This window comes from Pristiophorus japonicus, chromosome 14, assembly GCF_044704955.1.
Source record: "Pristiophorus japonicus isolate sPriJap1 chromosome 14, sPriJap1.hap1, whole genome shotgun sequence".
NCBI classification, from domain to species: Eukaryota; Metazoa; Chordata; class Chondrichthyes; family Pristiophoridae; genus Pristiophorus; species Pristiophorus japonicus.
Genome location: NC_091990.1, coordinates 113,845,095 through 113,872,342, shown reverse-complemented (window position 1 = coordinate 113,872,342; position 27,248 = coordinate 113,845,095). Strand labels below are relative to the sequence as shown.

General features: G+C 45.7%; 1 protein-coding gene across 7 annotated transcripts in view; it reads left to right on the top strand.

Annotated features, from left to right (window-relative positions):
• Positions 1-27,248, top strand: part of hipk3a (homeodomain interacting protein kinase 3a) — a 285,348-nt gene that overhangs the window by 221,335 nt on the left and 36,765 nt on the right. For all 7 annotated transcript variants that reach the window (XM_070899500.1, XM_070899497.1, XM_070899501.1 and 4 more), the window contains 6 exons: positions 940-1,063; positions 16,663-16,782; positions 18,209-18,295; positions 20,288-20,472; positions 23,705-23,864; positions 27,096-27,219. In XM_070899500.1, the coding sequence (XP_070755601.1) occupies positions 940-1,063; positions 16,663-16,782; positions 18,209-18,295; positions 20,288-20,472; positions 23,705-23,864; positions 27,096-27,219 (800 nt within the window). The remainder of the gene's footprint in view (positions 1-939; positions 1,064-16,662; positions 16,783-18,208; positions 18,296-20,287; positions 20,473-23,704; positions 23,865-27,095; positions 27,220-27,248) is intronic.

Here is a 27,248-nt window from a genome sequence, read left to right as displayed (position 1 = left end):
AGGAGGGCAGAATTAGAGGAGCGGGACTTGGTGCGAGTTAGGACACGGGTAGCCGAGTTTTGGATCACCTCTAGTTTATGTAGGGTAGAATGTGGAAGGCCAGCCAGGAGTGCGTTGAAAGAGTCAAGTCTAGAGGTAACTAGACATGTTTGCATTGTGACAACGTGAAAGGGTGACTCCTCGGCAACAGGGAGCTAGATATCCCATTACTTCATCCTTCAGCTGCCATTGTCACTTACTGCGCTTTTGGCTCCTCTGCTTTTGAGATTGAAGTATTATTTTTTGTTTAAGCACCAGCGCTTGCCACGAATTGAAAGCCAAGGGCAGCCTGATGTTTGCTCCTAAGTATAATAATGCTCTCACTGGGTGGAGCTCTGGAGAACTGCCCAAGGGTCTTGGTTTACGAGTAAAGCCAGAATCAGGAAAAAAGAAATAAAAACAGAAAATGCTGGAAATACTCAGCGGGTCAGGCAGCATCTGTGGAGAGAGAAACAGAGTTAACATTTTAGGTCGATGGCCTTTCGTCAGGACTGGAAAAAGTTAGAGATGTACCAGATTTTTAAGCAAGTGTAGAGACAGGGAAAGGGGGGAGGGGAGGAAAGAACAGTCTGTGATAGGGTGGAAGGCAGGAGAGATTAAATGACAAAAGGGATGATGGTGCGAGGCGAAAGGAGATAGTAATGGGACAAGTAAAGGAACAAAAGATGGGTCGAGAGGTGGGGTACGAGAATGGCAGAATTATCACTTTTTCTAGTTCTGATTCAGCCGAAGTAATTGCCAGTCTAAATGGCCAGTGTAAATTGGCCGATTTCTTGCTTTCTTACAGGGACTGTCCTTTCGATGCCTATACAATCTGTCCACACATAAACTGTGACCTTTCTGTGCTCTGCTGACCTGTCCCTTCTAATGCAACGTTATATTTTCTTCTTCCTCCCTCAGAGCGCCGGAGATTATTTTGGGTTTGCCGTTTTGTGAAGCCATAGACATGTGGTCGCTGGGGTGTGTGATTGCTGAGCTATTTCTTGGATGGCCTTTGTACCCAGGAGCACTGGAATATGACCAGGTGAGGAGCTATTTATAACTGTTACACACAACTGCCTCATAAGGGAAACTACCAGCTCGCTGAGTGTCGGGTGATCATGTTTGACGGGCTTTGCAGTTGAAGGAGTTAGCTGCATTTTTCTGTTTTAAAGTTCATCCTTGGACGGGGAGAATTTTATTCTGTTTTCAAATGTCGCCTTCTGTCCAAAAAAAAGATAAATGTGTCTTGATCCAGGGTCGCTTGAGGTCAGGCTTGATTCAGAAGCAAAGGAAGACAGAAGTGCAATTGTGCCAGGGCACAAGGCTGCTTTTATCAATTAAGCTCAAAGCAGTGGGTAAACTCAACTAGTGGATGAGAAACTGTCTCAAAAAAAAAATTGCATTTATGCAGCGCCTTTCACGACCTCAGGGCGACCCAACGCGCTTTACTGCCAATGAAATACTTTTTGAAGAGAAGTCACTGCTGTAATGCAGGAAACGCGGCAACCAAATGGCGCACTGCAAGATCCCACAAACAACAGTGAGATAAATGACCAGATAATCGTTCTTTCTGGTAATGGTGGTTGGGGGATAAATATTGGCCCAGGACTCTGGGGAGAATTCCCCTGCTCCCTTCCAATAGTGGAAAGGGAGGTGGAGAGGCGAAGGGGCTCAGCGAGAGAATTCCACTGCTTGGGGCGCAGTAGGAATTGAGGCAAATCTAATGGATTTCCTTATCTAATTATCTTGTGAAATGGTGGATCTCGTCCTCGCCTTCTGCTTTAGGATCAGGTCCGTACGGTGGAGTATTTGTTACCATTTAATCAAATAAATTCACGGCACGCAGATCATGAGCTAAATTCCTCATATTGACAAATGAGGTTGCAGTGTGATTGCCAGCATGGGGGAAGTACTGAGGAAGATCTCCCGAAATAACATGGGGAAAGCACTGAGAAAGATCCCTTGAAATAAAAATGATGACTTGCTAAATAATAAAGCTTCTTTGCTGCTTTCCAGGTATTTTCCATGGTAGAAAATATAGTTTCCCAGGAACCAATGTACAGCAGTCAAACAAAATGGCACCAAGAAGCCAGTTGCTGTACCTCTGTGGCACCTGAATCCGCAAAGCCCCAGATTCAGGAAGAACTTTCCTTTATATAGCACCTTGTACGACATCAGGATGCCCCAAAGCACTTTACAATGAAGTACTTTTGAAGTGTAGTCACTGTTGTAATGTAGGAAACGCGGCAGCCAACTTGCGCACAGCAAGGTCCCACAAACAGCAATGTGATAATGACCAGATCATCTGTGTTTCAGTGATTTTGGTTGAGGGATAAATATTGAGCAGGACACTGAGGAGAACTCCCTTGCTCTTTGTCATAATAGTGCCCTGGGATCTTTTACATTCACCTGAGAGAGCAGATAGGGCCTCGGTTTAACGTCTCATCCGAAAGACGGCACTTCCAACAGTGCAGCACTCCCTCAGTCGTACATGGAACTCCATAGAATTCACAGCACAGAAACAGGCCATTCTACCCAACTGGTCTATGCTGGTATTTTTGCTTCACACGAGCCTCTTCCTACCCTACTTCATCTTACCCTATCAGCATAATCTTCTATTCCTTTCTCACTGATGTGCTTATTTAGCTTCTCTTTGAATGCATCTATACTATTCACCTCAATTACTCTCTGTGGTAGCGAGTTCCACATTCTCAGCACTCTGGGTAAAGAAGTTTCTCCTAAATTCCCTATTGAATTTATTAGTAGCTATCTTATATTTATGTCCCCTAGTTTTGATCTCCCCCATATGTTGAAACTTCTTCTCTATGTCTACCCTATCAAACCCCTTCATAATTTTAAAGACCTCTGTCAGACCATCCCTCAACCTTCTCTTTTCTCGAGAAAAAAGCTCCTGCCCCATTCTGTCTTAGCTGATAGTTATAACCTCTCAATTCTGGTATCATCCTTGTAAATCTTTTTTGCATCTTCTCCAGTGTTTCTGTATCCTTAAATACCTTTGATATTTCTTTGAGGGAGGGGGAGAAAGATACCAAGAGGAAATTTCAGAGGTGATTTAGGAACTGGGAGTGTCGGCCTAGATTTTTGCGTTTGACTCTCTGGAGTGGGGCTTGAACCTGCAACCTTCTGACTCAGAGGCAAGAGTGCTACACTGAGCCAAGGCTGACACTTTGATCTTGCCAAGTTAGATGATCTCATTCGGGTGGGGTTGCTGCAGTCGGTTTTAGTATCACTGGATGAGAGAGTGGGCAGGGGGAGGGAGCTGTGGTGGGGGGACGGATAATCAGCCAGGGGTCCCAATCCTAACTTCTATCTGGAGATTTTCTGTTGGAAAGTGGGTCGCAGACACAGGTTGACGATACGATTAGGCTTGGCTGTGATGATCTCTGTAGGCCATCCAGCTGATTAAGGCGCACTGCCCCTCAACAAAATAAAAGTACAGATTAACAGCTTGTTTAACTCTCTCTCATTTCTTTTCTCCTGGCATTTTCAACGAAGACTGAACTCTTTGCTGTGGTTAGTGGTGTGGATTCTGAAAAAACCCTTTCTCCTTTCAGATGAAAAGTGCCTGTGTGCAATTGTTGGCCTCTTTCACTTTTATGACACTTTGATGTTTTTCACACTCTGCCTTCCTCGAGGAATTCATAATATTGTTAAAAAACACGGAATTATAAGCGTTCCTTTGAGACGGTTTCTAGCTCAACACGTTTTTATGCCACGAAAAGTTCTGTCGTTTTAAAAAGAAATGTTTCGGAGGAATTGCTGGGAGATGGACATCATTAAATACAAAAACAAAGAAAGAACTTGCATTTCTACAGCGTGTTTCATGATCTCAGGACATCCCAAGGCACTTTACAGCCAATGAAGCACTTTTTGAAATGTAGTCACTGTTGTAATGTGGGAAATGTGACAGCCACATTGTGCACAGCAAGCTCCCACAAACAGCAATGTGATAATGACCCGATAATCTGTTTTAATTATGTTGCTTGAAGGATAAATATTGGCCAGGACACCGAGGGAGAACTCTCTTGCTCTTCTAAATATTGCTCTCTCAGGTGGACATAAAAGACCTCATGGCACTATTTCGAAGAAGAGCAGGGGAGTTCTCTCCCTGGTGTCCCGGCCAATATTTATCCCTCAATCAACATCACTAAAACAGATTATCTGGTCATTTATCACATTGCTGTTTGTGGGAGCTTGCTGTGCGCAAATTGACTGCCGCGTTTCCGGCATTACAACAGTGACTACACTTCAAAAAGTACTTCATTGGCTGTAAAGCGCTTTGGGACATCTGAGATGTGAAAGACACTATATAAATGCAAGTCTTTCTTTTTCTTTCTCTGAATCACTGCCAGTAAGGGTGGCTGGGCTGTTGATTCAAGCAGCTTTCAGCTTCGACAGTAACGGCAGCAGCCCGTGCAAATACATGCAACCTCAAAACTAAGTACCTGTTTGACTTAACTATTAGCGTTGATGTTGTACATACTCTTTTCCTTTGCCAGGAATCCCTTTCATTTGCAGCCAGCCGACCGCCCCGTTTTTTGTGGAAAATAAGCAAAAAAGCTAGTGCCGGCAGCAATTGGCTAACTTCCGACGGCTAAATCCCTCTTCTGATCAGAAACAGAAATTTTGGAGCATGCTGCTTGTTAAACCAGACATTGCATTTTTGGCACAGTTGGATCCAGACTATATAGTTTTTTAAAAAAAAAGAACACACACATACACACACATTGCTTAGCTTGTATTTATTTCCAGACAGATCCTGTGCTCAGCAGATACAGTAAATGGTTGAGGAGGCCGGAGTGATTGCTCACTTGTGACCTTTAGTAGCTTCTGCTGTGTGAATCCAGGCCTAGCAGCCAGGCCAGTTCTTGCGAGCTCCGGGCAATTCTGACTGAAGGTTCCCCAGCACAAAGAGCGCTGAATTCAAAGCCCTCGGCACGGAACAATGCAAGAGCTGTGGGCTACCGTATGCATCACAGCAGGCTGATCAGTAACAGACTCTGATCTCCTAACAAAATCCTGCTAATCCTGGCAATGCTGCGGCTGGATTATGAAGCCCACTCGGTATTAAATGTAAAATTCGATGGCGCTGGACTAATTATCCATTTTGGGGAGGGGTTGATTTACGATCTCCCGCTGCTTCTATCTGGATAGACTGGAGAATCATAGAATCATAAGCCGCCGACAAAGAGCTATCCAGCCGAATCCCACTTTCCAGCTCTTGGTCCGTAGCCCTGTAAGTTACGGCACTTCAAGTGCACATCCAAGTACTTTTTAAATGTGGTGAGGGTTTCTGCCTCTATCACCCTTTCAGGCAGTGAGTTCCAGACCCCCACCAGCCTCTGGGTGAAAACATTTCCCTTCAAATCCCCTCTAAACCTCCTACCAATTATTTTAAATTTATGCCCCCTGGTTGTTGACCCCTCTGCTAAGGGAAATAGATACATCCTATCCATTCTATTTAGGCCCCTCATCATTTTATACACCTCAATCAGGTCTCTCCTCAGCCTCCTCGGTTCCAAAGAAAACAAGCCCAGCCTATCCAATTTTTCCTCATAGCTAAAATTCTCCAGTCCAGGCAACATCCTTGTGAATCTCCTCTATACCCTTTCCAGTGCAGTCACATCTTTCCTGTAACGTGGTGACCAGAGCTGCATGCAGTACTCTAGCTGTGGCCCAACTAATGTTTTATACAGTTCAAGCATAACCTCTCTGTTCTTGTATTCTATGCCTCGGCTAATAAAGGCAAGTATCCCGTATGCCTTCTTATCCACCTTATCTACCTGGCCTGCTACCTTCAGGGATCTGTGGACCTGCACTCTAAGGTCTGTTTGTTCCTCTACACTTCTCAGTGTCCCACCATTTATTGTGTTTTCCCTTACCTTGCCCTCCCCAAATGCATTACCTCACACTTCCCCAGATTGAATTCCACTTGCCACTTTTCTGTCCACCTGACCAGTTCATTAATATCTTTGACCAGTTCATTGATATCTTACCTTATCAGAAGCTGGGGTTGTTCTCCTTAGAGCAGAAACGGCTAAGAGGAGATTTAATAGAAGTGTTTAAAATCATGAAGGGTTTAGATAGAGTAAATAAAGAGAAGCTCTTTCCAGTGGCTGAAGGGTCAATAACCAGAGGGCCCCAGAATTGACAGAAGAACCAGAGTAGACATGAAGGAAAGCTTTTCCACGCAACAAGTGGTTAGGATTTGGATGCTCTGCTTGATAGGGTGGTGGATACAGATTCAATAGTAGCCTTCAAAAGTGCATTGCATAATATTTCAAGGAGATTAAATTGCAGGGATATGGGGAAAGTGGGGGAGTGGGACCAACTGGATTGCTCTTTGAAAGAGTCGGCGCAGACACGATGGGCCAAATGGCCTTTGTAATGTATTTGCTTGATGGGTTCTTTGCTTAAGAATTCATGGCAACACATTGCTATTAAGAACTAGTTGGTTTATTAGCAAAGGTTTAACAATCACACTACACATTACCAGTTCATCCACCAGGTCCACAACCACCTGCTTCCTCATGGATCCCCCGAACCCAACTGGTTGGGGTTATATTGAGTCTTGTGAACATCAGGTGACTGGCTAAGCCACTCCCAACTCAACACCTTTCAAACCTTTTGAGCATACTATACCCTCACAGGTGCATACATTGCACCCTCCTACTGTGCTGTACAATTCTACCATTCTGCGTCGTCTTGATCATTCTTGAGCCAAGCATCGGGTCACTAGACTTGTGATATATGTCTAATTGCGAGCTCCCTGTCCTATATAATGTGCTTGAATTACACTCACCTGTCATCCACCAACCTCGCGCTCTTCCATGCCAATACCGGCTCTCATTACCTCATAGCAGCAGAAGATATTTTTAAACGAGCCTCTTGAGTTCTCATCTGACGCTCTCCACTTTCACTGGGATGGAGTAAAAACAAAAATGAATTTTCTTAACAAAAAGAGACAACCGTTTGGCAAAATCCCGTATAGGTGAGAAATCTGCAACATGCTCTCTCAGTTTGATGGCATGCACTAGTCAGTGCTGTACAGAAAAGTGAGCATGTTTATGACAAATATCTAAATCTGCAATACACTTCTTTTGAAACTGAATTTGGTGCAGAGATTGATCCCCAGCCTCGATAGCTTTCAACATAACTTAATCAGAACATGCCGCGCTGGTCACTACTGTATACTTGTGGCATTTTTAATAAACATTCATTCAATTAATTATATGGCTTTCTAAACAATAAGTACACTGGACGTTTCCAAAGTCTTTTGGTCCTCCCAGGAACCATGCAAGTCTGGCCATTGAGCTGTACATGAATGCAACACTGACTGAACCCCACTCATCCAATTGTTACCCTATGGGAATGCCTTCTTCAATCCATCAAGCATATCAGATCCATTAAGCATATCAAAATGTCAACTTGCCTCAGTTGATAACTCTCTTGCCTTTGAGTCAGAAGTGTCTAAATGGGGTAGAGGAGCAGAGGGATCTGGGGGTACGGGTACATAAATTACTAAAAGTAGCGATGCAGGTTAATAAGGACATAGGAAAAGCAAACAAAGCACAAAGATTTATTTCTGGAAGGTTAGAATTATAACGAAGTGATTATTTGCACGGCATGTTTTGACTCCCTCTGCGCATGAGCACCTGCTTGGTACTGCGCATGCGCACTCGATCCGTTCGCGTACTCAGTACGATATATGAGAAAGCCGGAAGTGGGGCTGAACTGTGTTGCCAAGCCTGGAGCTGCTGCCATTGCTGGTCGAGCCTGAGTCTGCTACTAGGGCTTTTGGGATATCTTTAGATCATCAATGACTGTGCTAAAGGAGTCGCCAGGACTTTTGCCTAGAGTATCGCTGTTATTATCTACACACACGTCTTTGCAGCCTTCAGAGAGAGTGAGGGAATCGGAGGGGGAGAGAGAGAGAGAGGGGATCAGAGGGGGGAAGAGAGAGGGGATTGGAGTGGGAGAAAGTGAGAGGAGATTGGCAAGGGGAGAGAGAGGGAGAGAGGGGATTGGAGAGGGAATCAGAGGGGGAAGAGAAAGGGGGTTTGGACTGGGAGAGAGTGAGAGGAGATCGACGGGGGGAGAAAGAGAGAGAGGGGAGAGGGGATCGGTGAAGAGAGAGAGGGGATTGGAGAAGGAGAGAAGGTGGAGGCGGAAAGGAAGTGGGGAATGGGAGGTGAGAGAGAGGGAATCGGAGCGGGGAGAGAAAGGGAATAGAAGGGGTGAGAGAGAGGGCATTGGAGGAGCGAGTGAGGGAATGGGAGGAGGTGGAGAGAGAGGGAGGAGGTCAAGAACACGGGGAGAGAAGGTCAGGAACTCAAGGCGGGGGGTCGGTAAATAACACAGAGGGCACAGTGAGGATGGAGGAAGAACGTGATCCAGGTCTAAAGGGCTGGGGGGGGATGAGAACATGATCGAGATGGTAAGTCGGATCACGTTCTTCCAACCCCACCTCTTTTACACCCGCACCACAGTCTCCCTCTCCTCCCCCTACACCTGGCTGATTGTGTTTAAAGCTGTCACTATTCACTTCATACCCAATAAACCTGTTAACAATCCGTGATCCACACACAGTGCCCAATCTATGGGGTGGTAACTTTGGGGCGAGAAGGTCAGGAACCCAAGGGGCGGGGAGGGGGAGGTCAGGAACTTGGGCAGGGGGAGAATGTCAGGAACTTGGGGGGAGTTCAGGAACTTGGGTGGTGGGGGCAGGAACTTCTTTGAACGGTGGGAGAAGGTCTTAACCCAATGAGGACAGGCGAATAGACATGTCCAATTATAAAGCAGAGAAGTTATGTTAAACTTGTACAGAGCCTTGGTTAGACCACACTTGGAATACTGTGCATAGTTCTGGTCTCCATATTATCAAAAGGATATAGAGGTATTGGAGCAGGTACAAAAGATACCAGAACTAAGAAGTTATACCGATCATAAGAACATAAGAAATAGGATCAGGAGTAGGCCATATGGCCCCTCGAGCCTGCTCCGACATTTAATATGATCATGGACTCAGGTCCACTTCCCTGCCGCTCCCCATAACCCCTTATTCCTTTATTCAATGACCCACCTTCCACATCTCTCTGAGGCAGCGAATTCCACAGATTTACAACACTCTGAGAAGAAATTCTTCCTCATCTTAGCTTTAAATGGGTGGCCCCTTATTCTAAGATTATGTCTCCTCGTTCTAGTCTCCCCTATCATTAGAAACATCCTCTCTGCATCTACCTTCTCAAGCCCCCTCATAATCTTATACGTTTCGATAAAATCACCTCTCATTCTTCTGAATTCCAATAAGTAGAGGCCCAACCTACTCAACCTTTCCTCATAAGTCAACCACTCATCTCCGGAATCAACCTAGTGAACCTACTCTGAACTGCCTCCAAACAAGTATATCCTTTCGTAAATATGGAAACCAAAACTGTACGCAATATTCTAGGTGTGGCCTCACCAATACCCTGTATAACTGTAGCAAGACTTCCCTGCTTTTATACTCCATCTCCTTTGCAATAAATTCCATTGGCCTTCCTGATCACTTGCTGTACCTGCATACTAACCGTTTGTGTTTCATGCACCAGGACCCCCAGGTTCCACTTTACTGCAGCACTTTGTGATTTTTCTCCATTTAAATAATAACTTGCTCCTCGATTTTTTTTCTGCCAAAGTGCATCACCTCACACTTTCCAACATTATACTCCATCTGCCTAATTTTTGCCCACTCGCCTAGCCTGTCTTTTGCAAGTTTTTTGTGTCCTCCTCATCCATTGCTTTTCCTCCCATCTTTGTATCGTCAGCAAACTTGGCTACATTACACTCAGTCCCTTCATCCAAGTCATTAATATAGATTGTAAATAGTTGGGGTCCCAGTACTGATCCCTGCGGCACCCCACTAGTTACTGATTGCCACCCCGAGAATGAACCATTTATCCCGACTCTGTTTTCTGTTAGTTAGCCAATCCTCTATCCATGCGAATATATTACCTCAACCCTTTATCTTGTGCAGTAACCTTTTATGTGGCACCTTGTCAAATACCTTCCGGAAGTCCAAATACACCACATCCACTGGTTCCCCTTTATCCACTCTGTTCGTTACATCCTCAAAGAATTCCAGCAAATTTGTCAAACTTGACTTCCCCTTCATAAATCCATGCTGGCTCTGCCTGACTGAATTATGCTTTTCCATATGTCCTGCTACTGCTTCTTCAATAATGGACTCCCAACATTTTCCCAACCACAGATGTTAAGCTAACTGGTCTATAGTTTCCTGCTTTTTGTCTGCCTCCTTTTTTAAATAGGGGCATTACATTTGCAGTTTTCCAATCTTCTGGAACCGCCCCAGAATCAAGGGAATTTTGGTAGATTACAACTAATGCATCCACAATCCCTGCCGCTACTTCTCTTAAGACCCTAGGATTCAAGCCATCAGGTCCAGGAGGTTTATCTGCCTTTACTCCCATTATCTTGCTGAGTACCACCTCCTTAGTGATTGTGATTGTGTTAAGTTCCTCCCCCCCCTATAGCCCCTTGGCTATCCACTGTTAGGATATTTTTAGTGTCCTCTATCGTAAATATTGATTCAAAATATTTGTTCAGAGTTTCTGCCATATCCATGTTCCCCATTACTAATACTCCGGTCTCATCCTCTAAGGGACCAACATTTACTTTAGCCACTCTTTTCCTTTTTATATACCTATAGAAACTCTTGCTATCTGTTTTTATATTTTATGCTAGTTTACTTTCATCGTCTATCTTCCCTTTCTTAATCATTTTTTTAGTCATTCTTTGCTGGCTTTTAAAAGCTTCCCAATCTTCTGTCCTCCCACTAGTTTTGGCCACTTTGTATGCCCTTGTTTTTAATTGGATACCATCCTTTATTTCTTTAGTTAGCCACGGATGGCTGTCTTTTCTTTTACACCCTTTCCTCCTCACTGGAATATATTTTTCTTGAGTTATATACTATCTCCTTAAATGTACGCCACTGTTATATATGAACATAAGAATTAGGAGCAGGAATAGGCCATACGGCCCCTCGAGCCTGCTCCGCCATTTAATACGATCATGGCTGATCCGATCATGGACTCAGGTCCACTTCCCAGCCCGCTCCCGATAACCCCTTAATCCCTTCATCAATCGTCCGACACTTTAATCTATTTTCCCAGTCCACTTTAGCCAACTCTGCCCTCATACCTTTGTAGTCTTCTTTATTTAAGCTTAGTATGCTGGTTTGAGATCCAACTTACTCGCCCTCCATCTGAATTTGAAATTCAACCATGCTATGTTCACGCATTCCAAGGGGATCCTTTACTAGGAGATTGTTTATTAACTCTATCTCATTACATAGGACCAGATCTAAGATAGCCTGCCCCTGGTTGGTTCCATTACATACTGCTCAAAGAACCCGTCCCTTAAGCACTCTATGAACTCTTCCTCAAGGCTACCCTGACCAATTTGATTTGCCAATCAAAATGGAGGTTAAATTCACCAATGATTATTGCTGTTCCCTTTTTACAAGTCCCCACTATTTCCTGGTTTATGCTCTGACCAACAGAGTCAGGAAAGATTGAACAGGGTGGGCTCTTTCTCTAGAAAAGAGAAGACTGAGAGGTGACCTGATGGAGGTCTTTAAGATCATAAAAGGGTAGACCTAGATGCTTCCACTTGCAGGCGGGACCAGAACTCGGGGCCATAAATATAAGATAGTCACTAATAACTCCAATAGGGAATTCAGGAGAAACTTCTTTACCCAGAGAGTGTTGAGAATGTGGAACGCACTGCCATAGTGTGTAGTTGCGGCAAATAGCATCAATGCATTTGAGGGGGATGGGAGACTCGTGCATAGTAATTTACAGCACAGAAACAGACCATCCAGCCCAATACCCCAATCAAAATGGAGGTTAAATTCACCAATGATTATTGCTGCTCCCTTTTTACAAGTCCCCACTATTTCCTAGTTTATGCTCTGACCAACAGAGTCAGGAATACTATGCAATACTTTGTAAGAAGAAGAAGAAGAAGAAATATATCTGGATAAGGTGTAGATAAGGTTTATGTTGCAAAGCACTTCAGCGCTGACCCATGTACGTTGATACATTTCTAAATTTATAATTTCTATGTATAAACATGACAACTCTGCACGTATGTGGAGTGTTAAGTGGGATGACGCAATCTCCTCGGCAGAGCAACTGAATGCCAACTCACTTAACTCAGTGTATTCAAATTGGTCCAGTGGAATGTTGCTAATGAAAGTCCACTCCCTCGGTTTGATGGCAGAGTTGTTAAAGTTAGAGGCGAATAGCATAGATGTCTTCAAGGGGAAGCTGAATAAACACATGAGTGAGAAAGGAATACAAGGATACACCGATAGGATGGGATGAATTCAGGTGGGAGGAGGTTCGTGTAGAGCATAAATTGGGCCGATACTCCCTGGAGTTTAGAAGAACAAGAGGTGATCTCATTGAAACATATAAGATTCTGAGGGGGATTGACAGGGTAGATGCAGAGAGGATGTTTCCCCGGGCTGGAAAGTCCAGAAATAGGGGGCATAGTCTCAAGATAAGGGGTCAGCCATTTAAGACTGAGATGAGGAGGAATTTCTTCACTCAATGGGTTGTGAATCTTTGGAATTCTCTACCCCAAAGAGCTGTGGATACTCAGTTGTTGAGTACATTCAAGGCTGAGATAGATATATTTTTGGACTCTTGGGGAATCAAGGGATATGGGGATCAGGCGGGAAAGTGAAGTTGAAGATTAGCCATGATCTTATTAAATGGTGGAACAGGCCATATAGCCTACTCCTGCTCCTGATTCTTATGTGTTTAAACACCGCCAGGGTAAATCTGTGTAAATCTATCTCCTTTCTCTGAAGTCAGGCTGGTTTGTACTCCCGCCTGTGTAGAGCGCTGCCCTTTCAGTGCTGCTTACAGTTCGAGTTCAAACTGCGAAATGCTATTCTCCGGCATGTACTCTTCATAAAATGTTCTTTCACAGGCCCTACATGCTAAGCCGCTACTCAGTATTCCAGCACAGTAAATGGTAAATGCCACAAGCTCTTTTCTGAGCAGTGTGCAGTTTGAGTCAAATGCTGCAGAGTTGCGTTGGGAATCTCTGCCAGTGGATCACTTGCTTTTGAGTAGAAACAGGCTGATTGTCTCAATTAGGTCAGATACTCAATCAGATAAATGCTGAGAGGTCCTACAGAGGGCATGTGGCCGTTGATTAGGACCTGTACTGCCTCAATTACAGGCTGCACCGTCCCTGCAGGCAGTCCGCGACATTAACCAGGCGCGAACCAAAGGAATCCGATCTGAATTTGGATGATACCACACATAATACGACCCACATCAATGCTATCCCATTGCAGAAGATTGTGATGCAGGTACTGAATTATGGAAATTTATGGCATTGAAGGAGGCCAATCGGCAAGAGCTATCCAGCCTAATCCCACTTTTCAGCTCTTGGTCCGTAGCCCTGTGGGTTACGGCACCTCAAGTGCACATCCAAGTAATTTTCTAAATGCAATGATTTTCTCCCTCTATCACCCTTTCAGGCAGTGAGTTCCAGACCCCCACCACCTTCTGGATGAATAAAGTTCTCCTGAACTCCCCTCTAATCCTTCTACCAATTATTTTAAATCTATGTCCCCTGGTTATTAACCTCTCTGCTGAGGTAAATAGGTCCTTCCAATCCACTCTATCTAGGCCCCTCATATTTTTATACATAAGAACATAAGAAATAGAACCAGGAGTGGGCTATTTGGCCCCTTGAGGCTGCTCCACCATTGAATAAGATCATGGCTGATCTGATCATGGACTCAGCTCCACTTCCCTGTCTGCTCCCCATTTGCCTTTTTTCCCTTATCGCTCAAAAATCTGTCTATCTCCGCCTTAAATATATTCAATGACCCACAGCTCTCTGGGGCAGAAAATTCCACAGATTTCGCATCTCAAATTTAAATAGGTGGCTCCTTATTCTGAGATTATGCCCCCTAGTTTTAGTTTTCCCCATGAGTGGAAATATCCTCTCTGCATCCACCTTGTCGAGCCCCCTCATTATCTTACATGTTTCGATAAGATCACCTCTCATTCTTTTGAACTCCTACTCAATCTATCTTCATAAGCCAACTCCCACATCTCTGGAATTAACCTAGTGAACCTTCTCTGAACAGCCTCCAATGCAAGTATATCCTTCCTTAACTACAGAGACCGAAACTGTATGCAGTACTCCAGGTGTGGCCTCACCAATTCCCTGTACAGTTGTAGCAGGACTTATCTGCTTTTATACTCTATCGCCCTTGCAATAAAGGCCATCAATCCATTTGCCTTCCTGATTACTGCTGTACCTGCACAGTAACTTTTTGTGTGCAGATTTGCACCATCCTGATTTGGAAATATATCGCCGTTCCTTCATCGTCGCTGGGTCAGAATCTAGGAACTCCCTCCTTAACAGCACTGTGGGAGCACCTTCACCACACGGGACTGCAGCGGTTCAAGAAGGCGGTTCACCACCACCTTCTCAAAGGCAATTAGGGATGGGCAATAAATGTCAGCCTTGCCAGTGATGTCCACATTCCATGAATGAAAAAAAATCAGTGACACAGCCGCCAAAACTCAAAAGGCTCCAGTTAGGGACATTCGATATTATTCTTCTCTGCTTAGGCAATCCCCCGGAATCGAGGATGACTATATTATTACTTGTAGTATCACATATTCAGATTCTCCCACTTCATGATTATTTTGTCAGCACCACTATATTTCTCCCCTTTGTCGCTGTAAAATGCAGGGAAAAATAGTTTCAACTATATTTTTTTAAAGCATGTCTTTTTTCCCCCCAAAGAAGTGCCTGGCTGACAAATAGGGTTTTAAAGCCTAGTCACACTTTTAGTCTTCAATGTATAATCAGGGCATTTCTAATAAGCTGCATGTAAACCAGGGACAGAGAAGCCCAGGAGAGATCGAGTGTGGTGCAGCGAAAGGAGATTGTGATCGGGAGCGAGGGGTTTGTATGGTACGGACACATGAGTGGCATCTTAAAAGTTAGGAATAGCGCTTTGAGGTTGTGATCAAAAATAGATCTGCAAAATTGTGACGTCCTGATTGAATCAGGACATTTGACAGATATGGGCAGCACCCTTTGTCAGGGAGAGGTCAGCATCGGTGAGCATTGTTAAATATACATGGTTGGGTCAAGAGGTCAACCAGACTGAAAATGGCTGCCATTTCACTGACCTTTGCTTATATTTTTGGTTGGAGGCACCAGGCAAAACCCCTTTCAGGGGCAGTCTCGGTGCTTCTGAAGATGTAATGTATGCACCTGTGAGTATGCTCACAGGCTTGGCTAAGCCGCTCCCAACTCAACAGCTCTAAAATTACAACTAAAATAGTTGTAGAGCTGTTGAGTTGGGAGTGGCTTAGCCAGTCACGTGATGTTCACAAGACTCAATAAAACCCCAGCCAGTTGGGTTCATGGGATCCACGCTGAGGCAGGTGGTTGTGAGCCTGGTGGATGAACTGGTAATGTGTAGTGTGATTGTTAAACCGCTTGCTAATAAACCAACTAGTTCTTAATTGCAATGTGTTGCTATGAATTCTTAAGCACAGAACCCATGAAGCAAATATATTACAGAAGGCACTGACAGAACATGGTTTACTTAATACAAGGAAACCCTGTAAAATAAAGGATCTATACGCATAACATGAGGAGTGTCGTATTTGGTTTGATATGATAACAATAGCACAGAGTGCGGGGTGGGAGCTGTCTGAAGGTACCCCAAGTCCCGCTCACCCATCACCCCTGTGCTCGCTGACCTACATTGACTCCTGGTTAAGCAACGCCTCGATTTCACAATTCTCATCTTTGAATTCAAATCCCTCCATGGCCTTGCCCCTCCCTATCTCTGTAATCTCCTCCAGCCCACACAGCCCCCCGAGATTTTGCCCTCCTAAGCATCCTTGATTATAATTGCTCAACCATCGGTGGCCGTGCCTTCTGTTGCCCAGGCCCTAAGCTCTGGAACTCCCTCCCTAAACATCTCCGCCTCTCTACCCCTCTCTCCTCCTTTAAGGCACTCCTTAAAACCTACCTCTTTGTCCCAGCTTTTGGTCACCTGCCCTAATTTCTCCTTATGTGGCTTGGTGTCAAAATTTTTTGTCTTATGACACTGCTGTGAAGCGCCTTGGGACGTTTTACAACGCTAAAGGCACTCTATCAATACAAGTTGTTGAATTGCTTAACTTTAAGTTAGTGTGTGTGTTGGTGGCAAAAAGAAGGGAAGTAATATATTAAGCAGTGAGATAGTACCGAGAGAATGGGGTCATTGGGGACAAGTTGCCTCAGGCTGCTGAAGCTCCCCTCCTCGCCGGTTGGGGTGCGGAACTGGAGAAGTGGAAAAGCTGTGTCATTAAATGGCATTTAATACATGGCCCAACAAAAAAAAGTTGTGTTTTACTGGGTCTTGTACTGTTTTGCATTAATGTTGCAAATGCTGAACCAATAACTACTAGACCAGGAGAAGACTGTTTCCATGAAGCACTCCATCCAGTATTTATGCTTTGCATATATTTCACTAAATCTAGCATGTGAAATGATTAATGGATTTCTTTTATTCCACAGATACGTTATATTTCACAAACACAAGGGTTACCAGGAGATCATCTATTAAATGTAGGAACAAAAACAACACGGTTCTTCTCCAGAGAGACCGACATAACATATTCAGGGTGGAAAATGAAGGTAATTTTTAAAACTCGCTGCAATCCATGATCAGAATCAGATGCAAATACTTCCCTCCATCTACAGGTGAAATTTGTGTATTTTAGGCTGTAATCTTTGGGTACTCAAACCAATGTGTTAATTTTACTCACCCAAAGCATTTTACATTAATACTCACCCAATACACTTTATGTTGGTGCTCACACATCCACTTTGGGCTGGATTTTCAGTTGCCTGATGCCTCAGTTAGCGGCCAGAGTTAATGGGAGCGTAAGAGGTTACCGACCGGGAGCACAGCTTTTAGCACCCCGACTGAAAATTCATTAGAGGCTCACCAGGGCGCAAACCATTAGCCCCTGGCTGCTGACGATCGCTCCGATCATGACGTATTCCTGGTGCAATGCGCACATTCAGTGCGTGCGCCACATTGAGTGCCCGCCAATAAAGTCTGGAAAAACAGTCGGTATAGGCTTAACTGGTGGCTACTTAAAGGGATGAGGAAGCGCTTTCCTCGGAGGTCACAATCAGTGCAACGTTTATACACAGCACGGTGCGTGAACCTCTGAGTTTGCAGCGACAGACAGAGATAACAGTACAGGTTGAAAACAAGTGATTTTATGGGTGCATTACTATTCTGTGCCTTTAAGACTCGGCTTTTCCTGGGATCTGATTCGGAGATCCGCACATGAGCAATGGGTCTGCAAAATGTACCGACGGAACTTTCGTCATACCCCCCCCCCCCCAAGTCGGTTTGGTGTGCAACGGCTGATTTAATGCCTCTGTCAGTTTTTCAACTGATTCCAACAAATTTTTGGGTGGAAGGTGCAAACTTTTTCAAGGTGCTAAAAGTACCATTCCGCCTGGATTAATGCCGCAACAGAGGTGCAATCAAATTTCCAGCCCTTTGTATTGATGCCCACACAATATACTTTGTGCTGATGCTCACCCGATGCACTTCGCTGTGACACAAAGCATGAATGGGGCCTTACACAAGGTAGAGTAACCCAAGATTTGACTCGTGGTTAACTGGCCGGGGTGACCCGATCGTGTTTGCTTCCCCTGTCCTCTCATCTGTTTCTGGTTGACAAATCCGCCGTGCAGTTACCTCCCGCAGGTATTTTTTTGATGCGTTTCTCACCATTGCTTGGCTGCAACATTTGCTCCGTGGCGTTAACCAGATGCACCATGCGCTTTCAGAGAGCGTACAGCCTCATTGGCAACTGATAACAGGAGGTTTGGGGGTTATCACTGGGCGGGTGTGGATTAGATCAACATTACTAAGGGGAGATCTGCATTTTGAAACCAATAAACCACCGACAGAAAGACTTCGGTAAAGTGGTCAGTGCTCCGAAACGGAAGTGAGAACTGAGAATCTTGATTGATTTTTCTTTCCGCCTTGCATTTTTTTTGTTCTTAATTTTTTTTTTAATCCTCCATTTTGCTTTAGACTCCGGAAGGGCATGAGGCAGAAACAGGGATGAAGTCAAAAGAAGCCAGAAAATATATTTTTGGTTGTTTGGATGATATAGCGCATGTAAGTATCAGCGGCCAAAAAACGCGTTGCCGTGCTCACAGCACGATGCCCAGCTGGAAACCTACTACAGTAAGGGCAGCAAACCGGACTATTGAGGAGTTTCCTCCTATATCACCCATTTCAACATCGAGTCGAGGGGAGAGACCGCACTATAAGTGCATTGATTTTGAAAGTGTTTCTGAAAGTCTCGGGCTGGCTGAACAACACAGGATTGTTTTGTTTTTAATTCTCAAGGAAGTGCATTCACGTATTTTATAAAGCCATTTTACATCTAGGTGTACGTTCAAATATATTTTATGGAGCACATGCGCATCCCATATTTCCATCGCCTCACTATTAGCGGCCGTGTATTCAGCTGTCCACGCACTAGGCTCTGGAATTCCCTCCCTAAACCTCTCCACCTCTCTCCTCCTTTAGGATGCTCCTTAAAACCTACCTCTTTGACTAAACTGTTGCTCACATGAGGAACATAAGAACTAGGAGCAGGAGTAGGCCGTACACCCCTTCGAGCCTGCTCCACCATTCAGTGATCTTCAACCTCAACTCCACTTTCCCGCCTGATCCCCATATGCCTTGAAATAGCACTTTATATGTCTCGGTGTTATATTTTGCCTGTAATGCTCCTGTGAAGCGCCTTGGGATGTTTTTACTACATTAAAGGCGCTATATAAATGCAAGTTCACTGTACTATTAGGTGTACATTCGCACGCATATTTTATAATCATGGGCATTGAATCCTAGAATGATACAGCACAGAAGGGGGCCATTCGGCCATCATGCCTGTGCTGGCTCTTTGAAAGAACTATCCAATAAGTCCCATCCCCTGTTCTTTATCCCCTTCAAGTATTTATCCTATTCTATATATAAGCATGTACATATATTTCATGACATCACTACATATGTCATTTGCATGGTGCGTGAGGCAGGAGTACATCAAGACTTCCGATACAGGAACTTTATTTGGGATTTGTGTAATGAATACCTGTCCTATTCGGAAGGGTATCTGACAATGTGCTAATCTCTCTCTCTCTTTTTATCAAGCTGTGAGGTTCTCTTTGATCTTTTGTTGAGAGTGGTGTAGGTGAGATGTTTTCAAAGTGACGGCGGGGTTCTTCTTTGTACAGTGTTGAGCGACGGGAGGCTTTTTATCTGTAAGGATTCTTAAGTTCTGCTTCGGCCTGCCTTTGTGTGTGTGTGTGTGTGGGTGGGGGGCAGAATATAGTTGATGTAAGCTCCAGGCAGGCCCATGTGCTTCAGGTCAGAACGGCGAATTCACCAGCCACGTACCTGAAGTCGGCAGACTTAGATGGGATTCGATGAATTAGGGTGGGAGGAGGCTCGTGTGGAGCATCAACGCAGCATGGTGCTGTTGGGCCGAATGGCAGGTTTCTGTGCTGTATTTCTATGTAAGTGTCCAGCTCTGAGTACAACTCAACAGTGGCACCAATGGAGAGCTAGGAGGGAATCGCCTATCCGCTCTCTGCCAAGCACTTTGGCATTGGTGATGAAGGAGAAAAAAAATCCTTTTATACATAGGAGGCTGGGAATTAATTTTAAATGGATTTTGAGTTCCTCACTGGGCATGAGGTGATGACAGTAAGATCGCCCAGTTCTGCCCCACCCCTTTGTAATCTCCTTCAACCTCACAACCCCCCCGAGATATCTGCACTCCTCAAATTCTGCCTTCTTGTGCATCCCTGATTATAATCACTCAACCATCGGTGGCCATGCCTTCAGCTGCCTGGACCCAAAGCTCTGGATTTCCCTGCCTAAATCTCTCTGCCTCTCTAACTCTCTTTCCTCCTTTAAGACACTCCTTAAAACCTACCTCTTTGATCAAGCTTTTGGTTGCCGACCATAATTTCTTCTGATGTGGCTCGGTGTCAGTTGTTTTTTTTTGTTTTATAACACTCCTTGGGACGTTTCACTACGTTAAGGGGGCTATATAAATACAAGTTGTTGCTGTAAATGTAAAATGTGCTCTTGCCTCAGGTGAACATGGTGATGGATTTGGAGGGAAGTGACCTGTTGGCGGAGAAGGCTGACCGCATGGAGTTTGTCAGCCTGCTGAAGAAGATGTTGCTGATTGATGCTGAGAAGAGGATCACTCCGGTGGAGACAATGAGCCACTCCTTTGTAACCATGCAGCACCTGCTGGACTTTCCACACAGTAACCAGTACGTCCTCACCGTAAAAACAAATAAACGAGCCGGGCCCCATTCACTTGTTTGCCGTAACGCTGCAGGCTTCATAGAATCATTGAAATTTACAGCACGGAAGGAGGCCATTTCGGCCCATCGTGTCCGCACCAGCCGACCAAGAGCTATCCTGCCTAATCCCACTTTCCAGCTCTTGGTCCGTATCCCTGTAGGTTATGGCATTTCTAGTGCACATCCAAGTACTTTTTAAATGTAGTGAGGGTTTCTGCCTCTACCACCCTTTCAGGCAGTGAATCCAGACCCCCACCACCCTCTGGGTGAACACATTTCCCCTCAAATCCCCTCTAAATCTCCTACCAATTACTTTAAATCTATGCCCCCTGTTTGTTGACCCCCTGCTCAAGGAAATTGGTCCTTCCTATCCACTCTATCTAAGCCCCTCATAATTTTATACACCTAAATAAGGTCTCCCCTCAGCCTCCTCTGTTCCAAGGAAAACAACCGCAGCCTAACCAATCTTTCCTCATAGCTAAAATTCTCCAGTCCAGGCAACATCCTCGTAAATCTCCTCTGCACCCTCTCTTGTGCAATCACGTCCCCTTCATCTATGCCCTGCAGCTTCACCCACCCACTCCCTCTATGTCCTGCAGAAAAGTCTTAGCATTCAGCCAGTCCTTGGATCATTCATTGTAGATCTGCACCACTTCTGGCATGCCGATGTTAAGTCAATGATTTGCATTAAAATAGCATTTTTATTGTGCCAGAGCATGTCAGTCTCCTTCAAGAAAGGCATTGATTTTGAAGAGTTATGACTGTTGTTGTGCAGGCGAGTTATTTAGCTTGTTCTGGGGATATGGGTGTCGCTGGCAAGGACAGCATTTATTGCCCATCCCCTAATTGCCCGTGAGAAGATGGTGGTGAGCTGCCTTCTTGAACCGTTGCAGTCCCGTGTAGTGAAGGTACTCTCACTGTGCTGTTAGGGAGGGAGTTCCAGGATTTTGACCCAGCGACGATGAAGGAACGACGATATATGTCCAAGTCAGGATGGTGTGTGACTTAGAGGGGAACTTGCAGGTGATGGTGTTCCCATGCGCCTGCTGCCCTTGTCCTCCTAGGTGGTAGAGGTCGCTGGTTTGGTAGGTACTACCGAAGAAGCCTTGGTAAGTTGCTGCAGTGTATCTTGTAGATGGTACACACTGCAGCCACAGTGCACCGGTGGTGGAGGGAGTGAATGTTGAAGGCAGTGGATGAGGTACCGATTGAGTGGGCTGTTTTGTCCTGGATGTTGAAACACATAACACACGGACAGTAACATTCTGTTTGGCCCGGGGAGGTCTGCCAGAACCTGTGTCGCCATTTTAATGTTCGAATCCATCAGATATTTACTCCTCACAGTTCCATGGCTGGCCAGAAGAAGCCACGGCAAGTCTCAGGAATATCCGTCTGCTTGAACTCCTTGTGGGTTAGGAGGAGCAGAAGTGCTGCCCCAGGCCTCCCAAGGGAGTCCTCGAGCCTCCCCAGACTTGATTTTCACCCCTGCCCCCCACCAATCACAAAAGAACCCCCCCCCCTCCCCAGTGACCTCTGGGCGACCTTTCCTGTGGGTCCTCGGCTGCGGACAGATTCCCACTCCCGCCCGCCGGCAATGTAATGAGTCTGTCCAGGAATCCAGGAAGTTTGATTTAAGTGAAGCCCTGGCTTTATGATCAGCCGAGCCTACACATTCCCAACCTGTCCGGGCATGCTGCCCGCTCGCTCCCGGGCTCCCCCGCACCGTTTCTGCCTCTCACACCCCGCCTCCCTGTTAATACCTGCACCGATATTTCACAGCTCTCCTTGACTGATTATTCATTTCATTGCTGTTTGTGAAATCTAACACTGCGCAAAAAAGATGTTGTGTTCGCCCCTATAATACTCACCGCACTCCAGATTACTGCATTGTATGTAAAGCATCTGGAGATGATTCTGATCGATGAGATAAGGTGCCGATAAATTCAAGCAAATTCTTTTCCCTCAGCCCCAGCCCCGCACTACCCTCCTGTCCCTCCCCTCCCCTCCCCTCCCTGTCCCTCTCCTCCTCTCCCCTGTCCCTCTCCTCCCCTCCCTATTCCCCCAATCCTCCCCCTATCCGACCCACCCTCCTCAATTCCCTCCCTCCTTTACCTTTTCCTACCAGACTCCCAGATTTTACAAAGCCAGCCTGTCACCTGACTGAGCGTCCCCTTCCCAAGCGAGAGCTCAGAGAGTCCAGAGAACTTTCAGCTGAGGGAATGGTTGAAGAATCTGGTTGCCACAAAGATTGTAACTGATGTAACACAGAGCTGCTGGCACTTGGTGACAGAAAGGATCCTTAACCCACCCTCTGAGCTGCAGCGTTCAATCTGGGAGGGAGAAATTAAAATCGTCACTGAGAACAAGTAGAGAGAAGATAAGAAAGAAATTACTTTATACCGAGGGATGTTTTGAGCATGGAATGCTTGGGATCGTCTTGGTTAATCCTTGCCACTGGGACAAGACCTAGCTCTGTCAAGCCCATGTGGTGGCTGGTGTGCAACGGCCACCACACGTTAAAAAAATCCACGTACAGGCATCTTCAACCCTTCAACATGTAGTTCGGGATCTGGAATGTCAGGTCCTTCATTGAAACATCTGTGAACACATCCCTTTTTTGGTGTGGAAGCAAGTCATCCTCGATACGAGGGACCGCCTAAGAAGAAGGAATGCTTGGCTACAGGGAATGGTTGAGGTTTTTTACAGGGAAAAGTGGATAAATACTTGAGGAAGAGGATGACAATATGGAGGGGGCAGGCCAATGGGATTGTTCTCGCGAAGAGCCGGGACAGGTGCTGTAATGCATTTGCATCATGGGTTCTTTGCTTAAGATTCATCACAGCACGTTGCTATTAAGAACTAGTTGGTTTATTAGTAAATGGTTTAACAATCACACTACACATTACCAGTTCATCCACCAGGCTCACAACAACCTGCCTCATTGTGGAAATCTGTGAACCCAACTGACCGGGGTTTTATGTAGTCTTGTGAACATCACGTGACTGGCTAAGCCATTCCCAACTCAACAGCTCTACAAACTGTGAGCATCCTCACAGGTGCATACATTACAGGCCCAATGGGCCGAACGGCCTCCTGCGTTGTAAACTCCCCGCACCTGTAATTACAGTCCAAAAGGGGTCGAGAGGTTTATGATTCGTGCAACTAACACCCGGGTTTGTTTGTTTTTTCCCCCACACAGCGTCAAGTCTTGTTTCCACATCATGGATATCTGCAGATGGAGGCCGAATGTATACGATGTGATAAACCGCAATAAGATGCCATTTATGAGGCCGGTTGCCTCGAACAATGCCACAAATCTGACCGTGGCTTTCAATAAAATGGGCTCTGTACACAGCCAGGTAAGGGGAAAGCTTGCTTCTTCCTGGTTAAATGAAAGAATTTCTACAGCGCTTTACAGCCAATGAAGTATTTTTAGACATGTAGTCACTGTTGTAATGTAGGAAACGCAGCAGCCAATTTGCACACAGCAAGCTCCCACAAACAGCAATGTGATAATAACCAGATAATCTGTTTTAGTGATGATGATTGAGGGTTAAATATTGGCCCGAGGACACCAGGGAAAACTCCCCTGCATTTCTACAAAATAGTGCCATGGGATTTTTTACGTCCACCCGAGAGGGCAGATGGGGCCTGGATTCAACATCTAATCGAAAGACGGCACCTCCGACGCTGGAGCACTCCCACAGTGCTGCACTGGGAGTGTCAGCCAGGATTTTTGTGCTCAAGTCTCTGGAGTGGGACTTGAATCCACAACCTTCTGACTCAGAGGCAAGGGTGCAACCCACTGAGCCAAGCTGACGCAGGTTAATGAGCCAGTGATGGAGTGGGGTGGGTGTAGTGAAGGGAGACCATCGACTTAAAATGATCACTAAGAGAGAGTGGGGAGAAAGGGTTCGGAGACATCTTTACACAGCGGGTTATTGGAATGCCTTGGTGTGGTTGTGGCACAGACCACTTCGAAGGGAAAATTGGATAAGTATTTGAAGCAGAGCAAGATTCAGGGCTGGGGGGAGAGCCGAAGAATTTGGAGCAGAAGTAGGTGAGACGGCCCCTCGAGCCTGCTCCGCCATTCAGTAAGATCATGGCTGATCTTTGACCTCAACTCCACCTTCGCGCACTATCCCCATATCCCTTGATTCCCCAAGAGTCCAAAAATCTAGTGATCTCTGCCTTGAATATATTCAATGACTGAGCATTCACAGCCCTCTGTGGTAGAGAATTCCAAAAATTCACAACCCTCTGAGTGAAGAAATTCCTCCTCATCTCAGTCCTAAATGGCCGATCCCTTATCCTGAAACTATGCCCCCTGGTTCTAGACTCTCCAGCCAGGGGAAGCAACCTCTCAGCATCTACCCTGTCAATCTCCCTTAGTATCTTACACGTGTCAATGAGATCATCGCTCATTCTTCTAAACTCCAAAGTGTGTAGGCCCATCTACTCAATCTCTCATCATAGGACAATCCTCTTGTCCCAGGAATCAATCTCGTGAACCTTCTTTGCACCGCTTCCAAGGCAAGTATATCCCTCCTTAGGTAAGGAGCCCAAAACTGAGAGAATTGGACCAAATGGCCTCCTCTTGTGCCGTGAGGTTCTGTGGCTCCAGAATGACTGGATTGGCACAGCCACTTTGTATCACTACCCATCTCCGCTGAGGAACGCTGCACCATGTCGGCATGTGTTTTGATGTTGCAATTAAAGGCAGACATTGACTCCCCCATTTGCACCTCCCGCGGGGCTGTGATCAGCGGGTGCTCTGGAGGCCCCGTTTTAATCCTCTCTCCTTTAAGACGCTCCTTAAAACCTACCTCTTTGACCAAGTATTTGGTTGCCTGTGGCATATTTCCTTATGTGGCTCGGTGTCAAATTTTGTGTGACAATCGCTCCTGTGAAGCGCCTTGGGACCAATGTCCCTGCTAAGCTGCGCGGCCGCGCAAAGCGTTGTGGAGATCCCGCACAGGTCGCTTACCAGCTTTTACATGGAAGAAACACCACATGCGAAAAAATTGGAATGGGGTGAGTAGCCAATTAAAGGGACAGCGCACCAAAACAAAATTAGAGGGAACATTGCTCGGGACGTTTAGTACATTCAAGATACTATATAAATGCAAGTTGCTGTTGCTTGGTCTTGTCGCTGGCCATGCAAGACTCGCACCTCAGGAGCAGTGAACCCAGCAACTGAATATAAAACCAGGTTTGGTGTCTTTAGAGGCTCCTTTGAAACAAACTTTGAAATGTCAACAATTGTCAAGAGATTTCTGTACATTGTTTAATAGCACCGCCTTGTGGTGGCCCGTGGTTTATGCAAACCCCCTGTAACTTTAGTGACAGAACCTCCAGACATCTCTCAAGGCTCCAGTCAGGCATCCTGATGCCTGGTCCTACCTGGTTGGACAGTTCAGTGATGAAATAGCTGACGAGGCTGCCATATTTTGATGCCCGCACGTCCGGTTTAAACAGTGACAGAGAAGCACGTTCGCTTTATACCAGTGGCGAGTGGTATCATAAGAACATAAGAATTTTGGAGCAGGAGTAGGCCATAAGGCCCCTCGAGATCATGACTAATCTTTGACGTCAACTCCACTTTCCCAACCGATCCCCATATCCCTTGATTACCTTCGTGCATAAAAATCTATCTCAGCCTTAAATATACTCTAACGACTAAGCATACACAGGCCTTTGATGTAGAGAATTTCAAAGATTCACAACCCTCTGATGAAGAAATTTCTCCTCATCATAGTCCTAAATGGCCGAACACTTATCCTGAGACTGTGACCCCTAGTTCTAGACTCCCTAGAGAGTATAAAGAAAGAAAGACTTGCATTTATACAGCGCCTTTCACGACCACCGGACTTCTCAAAGTGCTTTACCGCCAATGAAGTACTTTTGGAGAGTAGTCACTGTTGTAATTTGGGAAATGTGGCAGCCAACTTTTGCATAGCAAACTCCCACAAACAGCAATGTGATAATGACCAGATAATCTGTTTTTTGTTATAATGATTGAGGGATAAATATTGGCCAGGACACCGGGGATAACTCCCCTGCTCTTCTTCGAAATAGTGCCATGGGATCTTTTACGGCTGCCTGAGAGAGCAAACGGGGCCTCGGTTTAACATCTCATTCGAAAGATGGCACCTTCGACAGTGCGGCACTCCCTCAGCACTGCACTGGAGTGTCAGCCTAGATTTATGTGCTCAAGTCGCTGGATACCATGCATTCACGATAATTTGATTGGGCATTTCCCTCCCCCCCCCCCAAAAAAAAATCAGCGGGCGCATTACTGGGCTGTGCAAATTAAATAAGGAACAGAATCCTGCCGGGCACACCGTGGGAACGGGTTGGGCACATTGCTGGGATCTGTGCAGTGGAGACCTGACAGCAGATAATTGAGGCTTTTCAGGAACGCTCGTGTTCGGTTTCAGTTAGGAACATCTCCCCAACCATTACCTCTTGCGCGTGAAACCCTGAGTTCTCGGCTGCATCGCCGGCACCTTTCTGAAACGGAGACGCTGTGTGTCGCAGGCGGACTCCCGGGACGCCGACACTGATGCATTTTTTCTGCCTTCGTTTAGCATTTAGCGCCGACTGGACCTTCCCTGATGCACCACGGGATACCACTGCAGCCGGCGACCGCTCAGTTTGGGTGCAACGAATCTTTCCAGCAGACCCTCATCCTGTGCCCCCCCACGCTTCAAGGTACGAAACGGTGGTCGCGCGCCCAACTC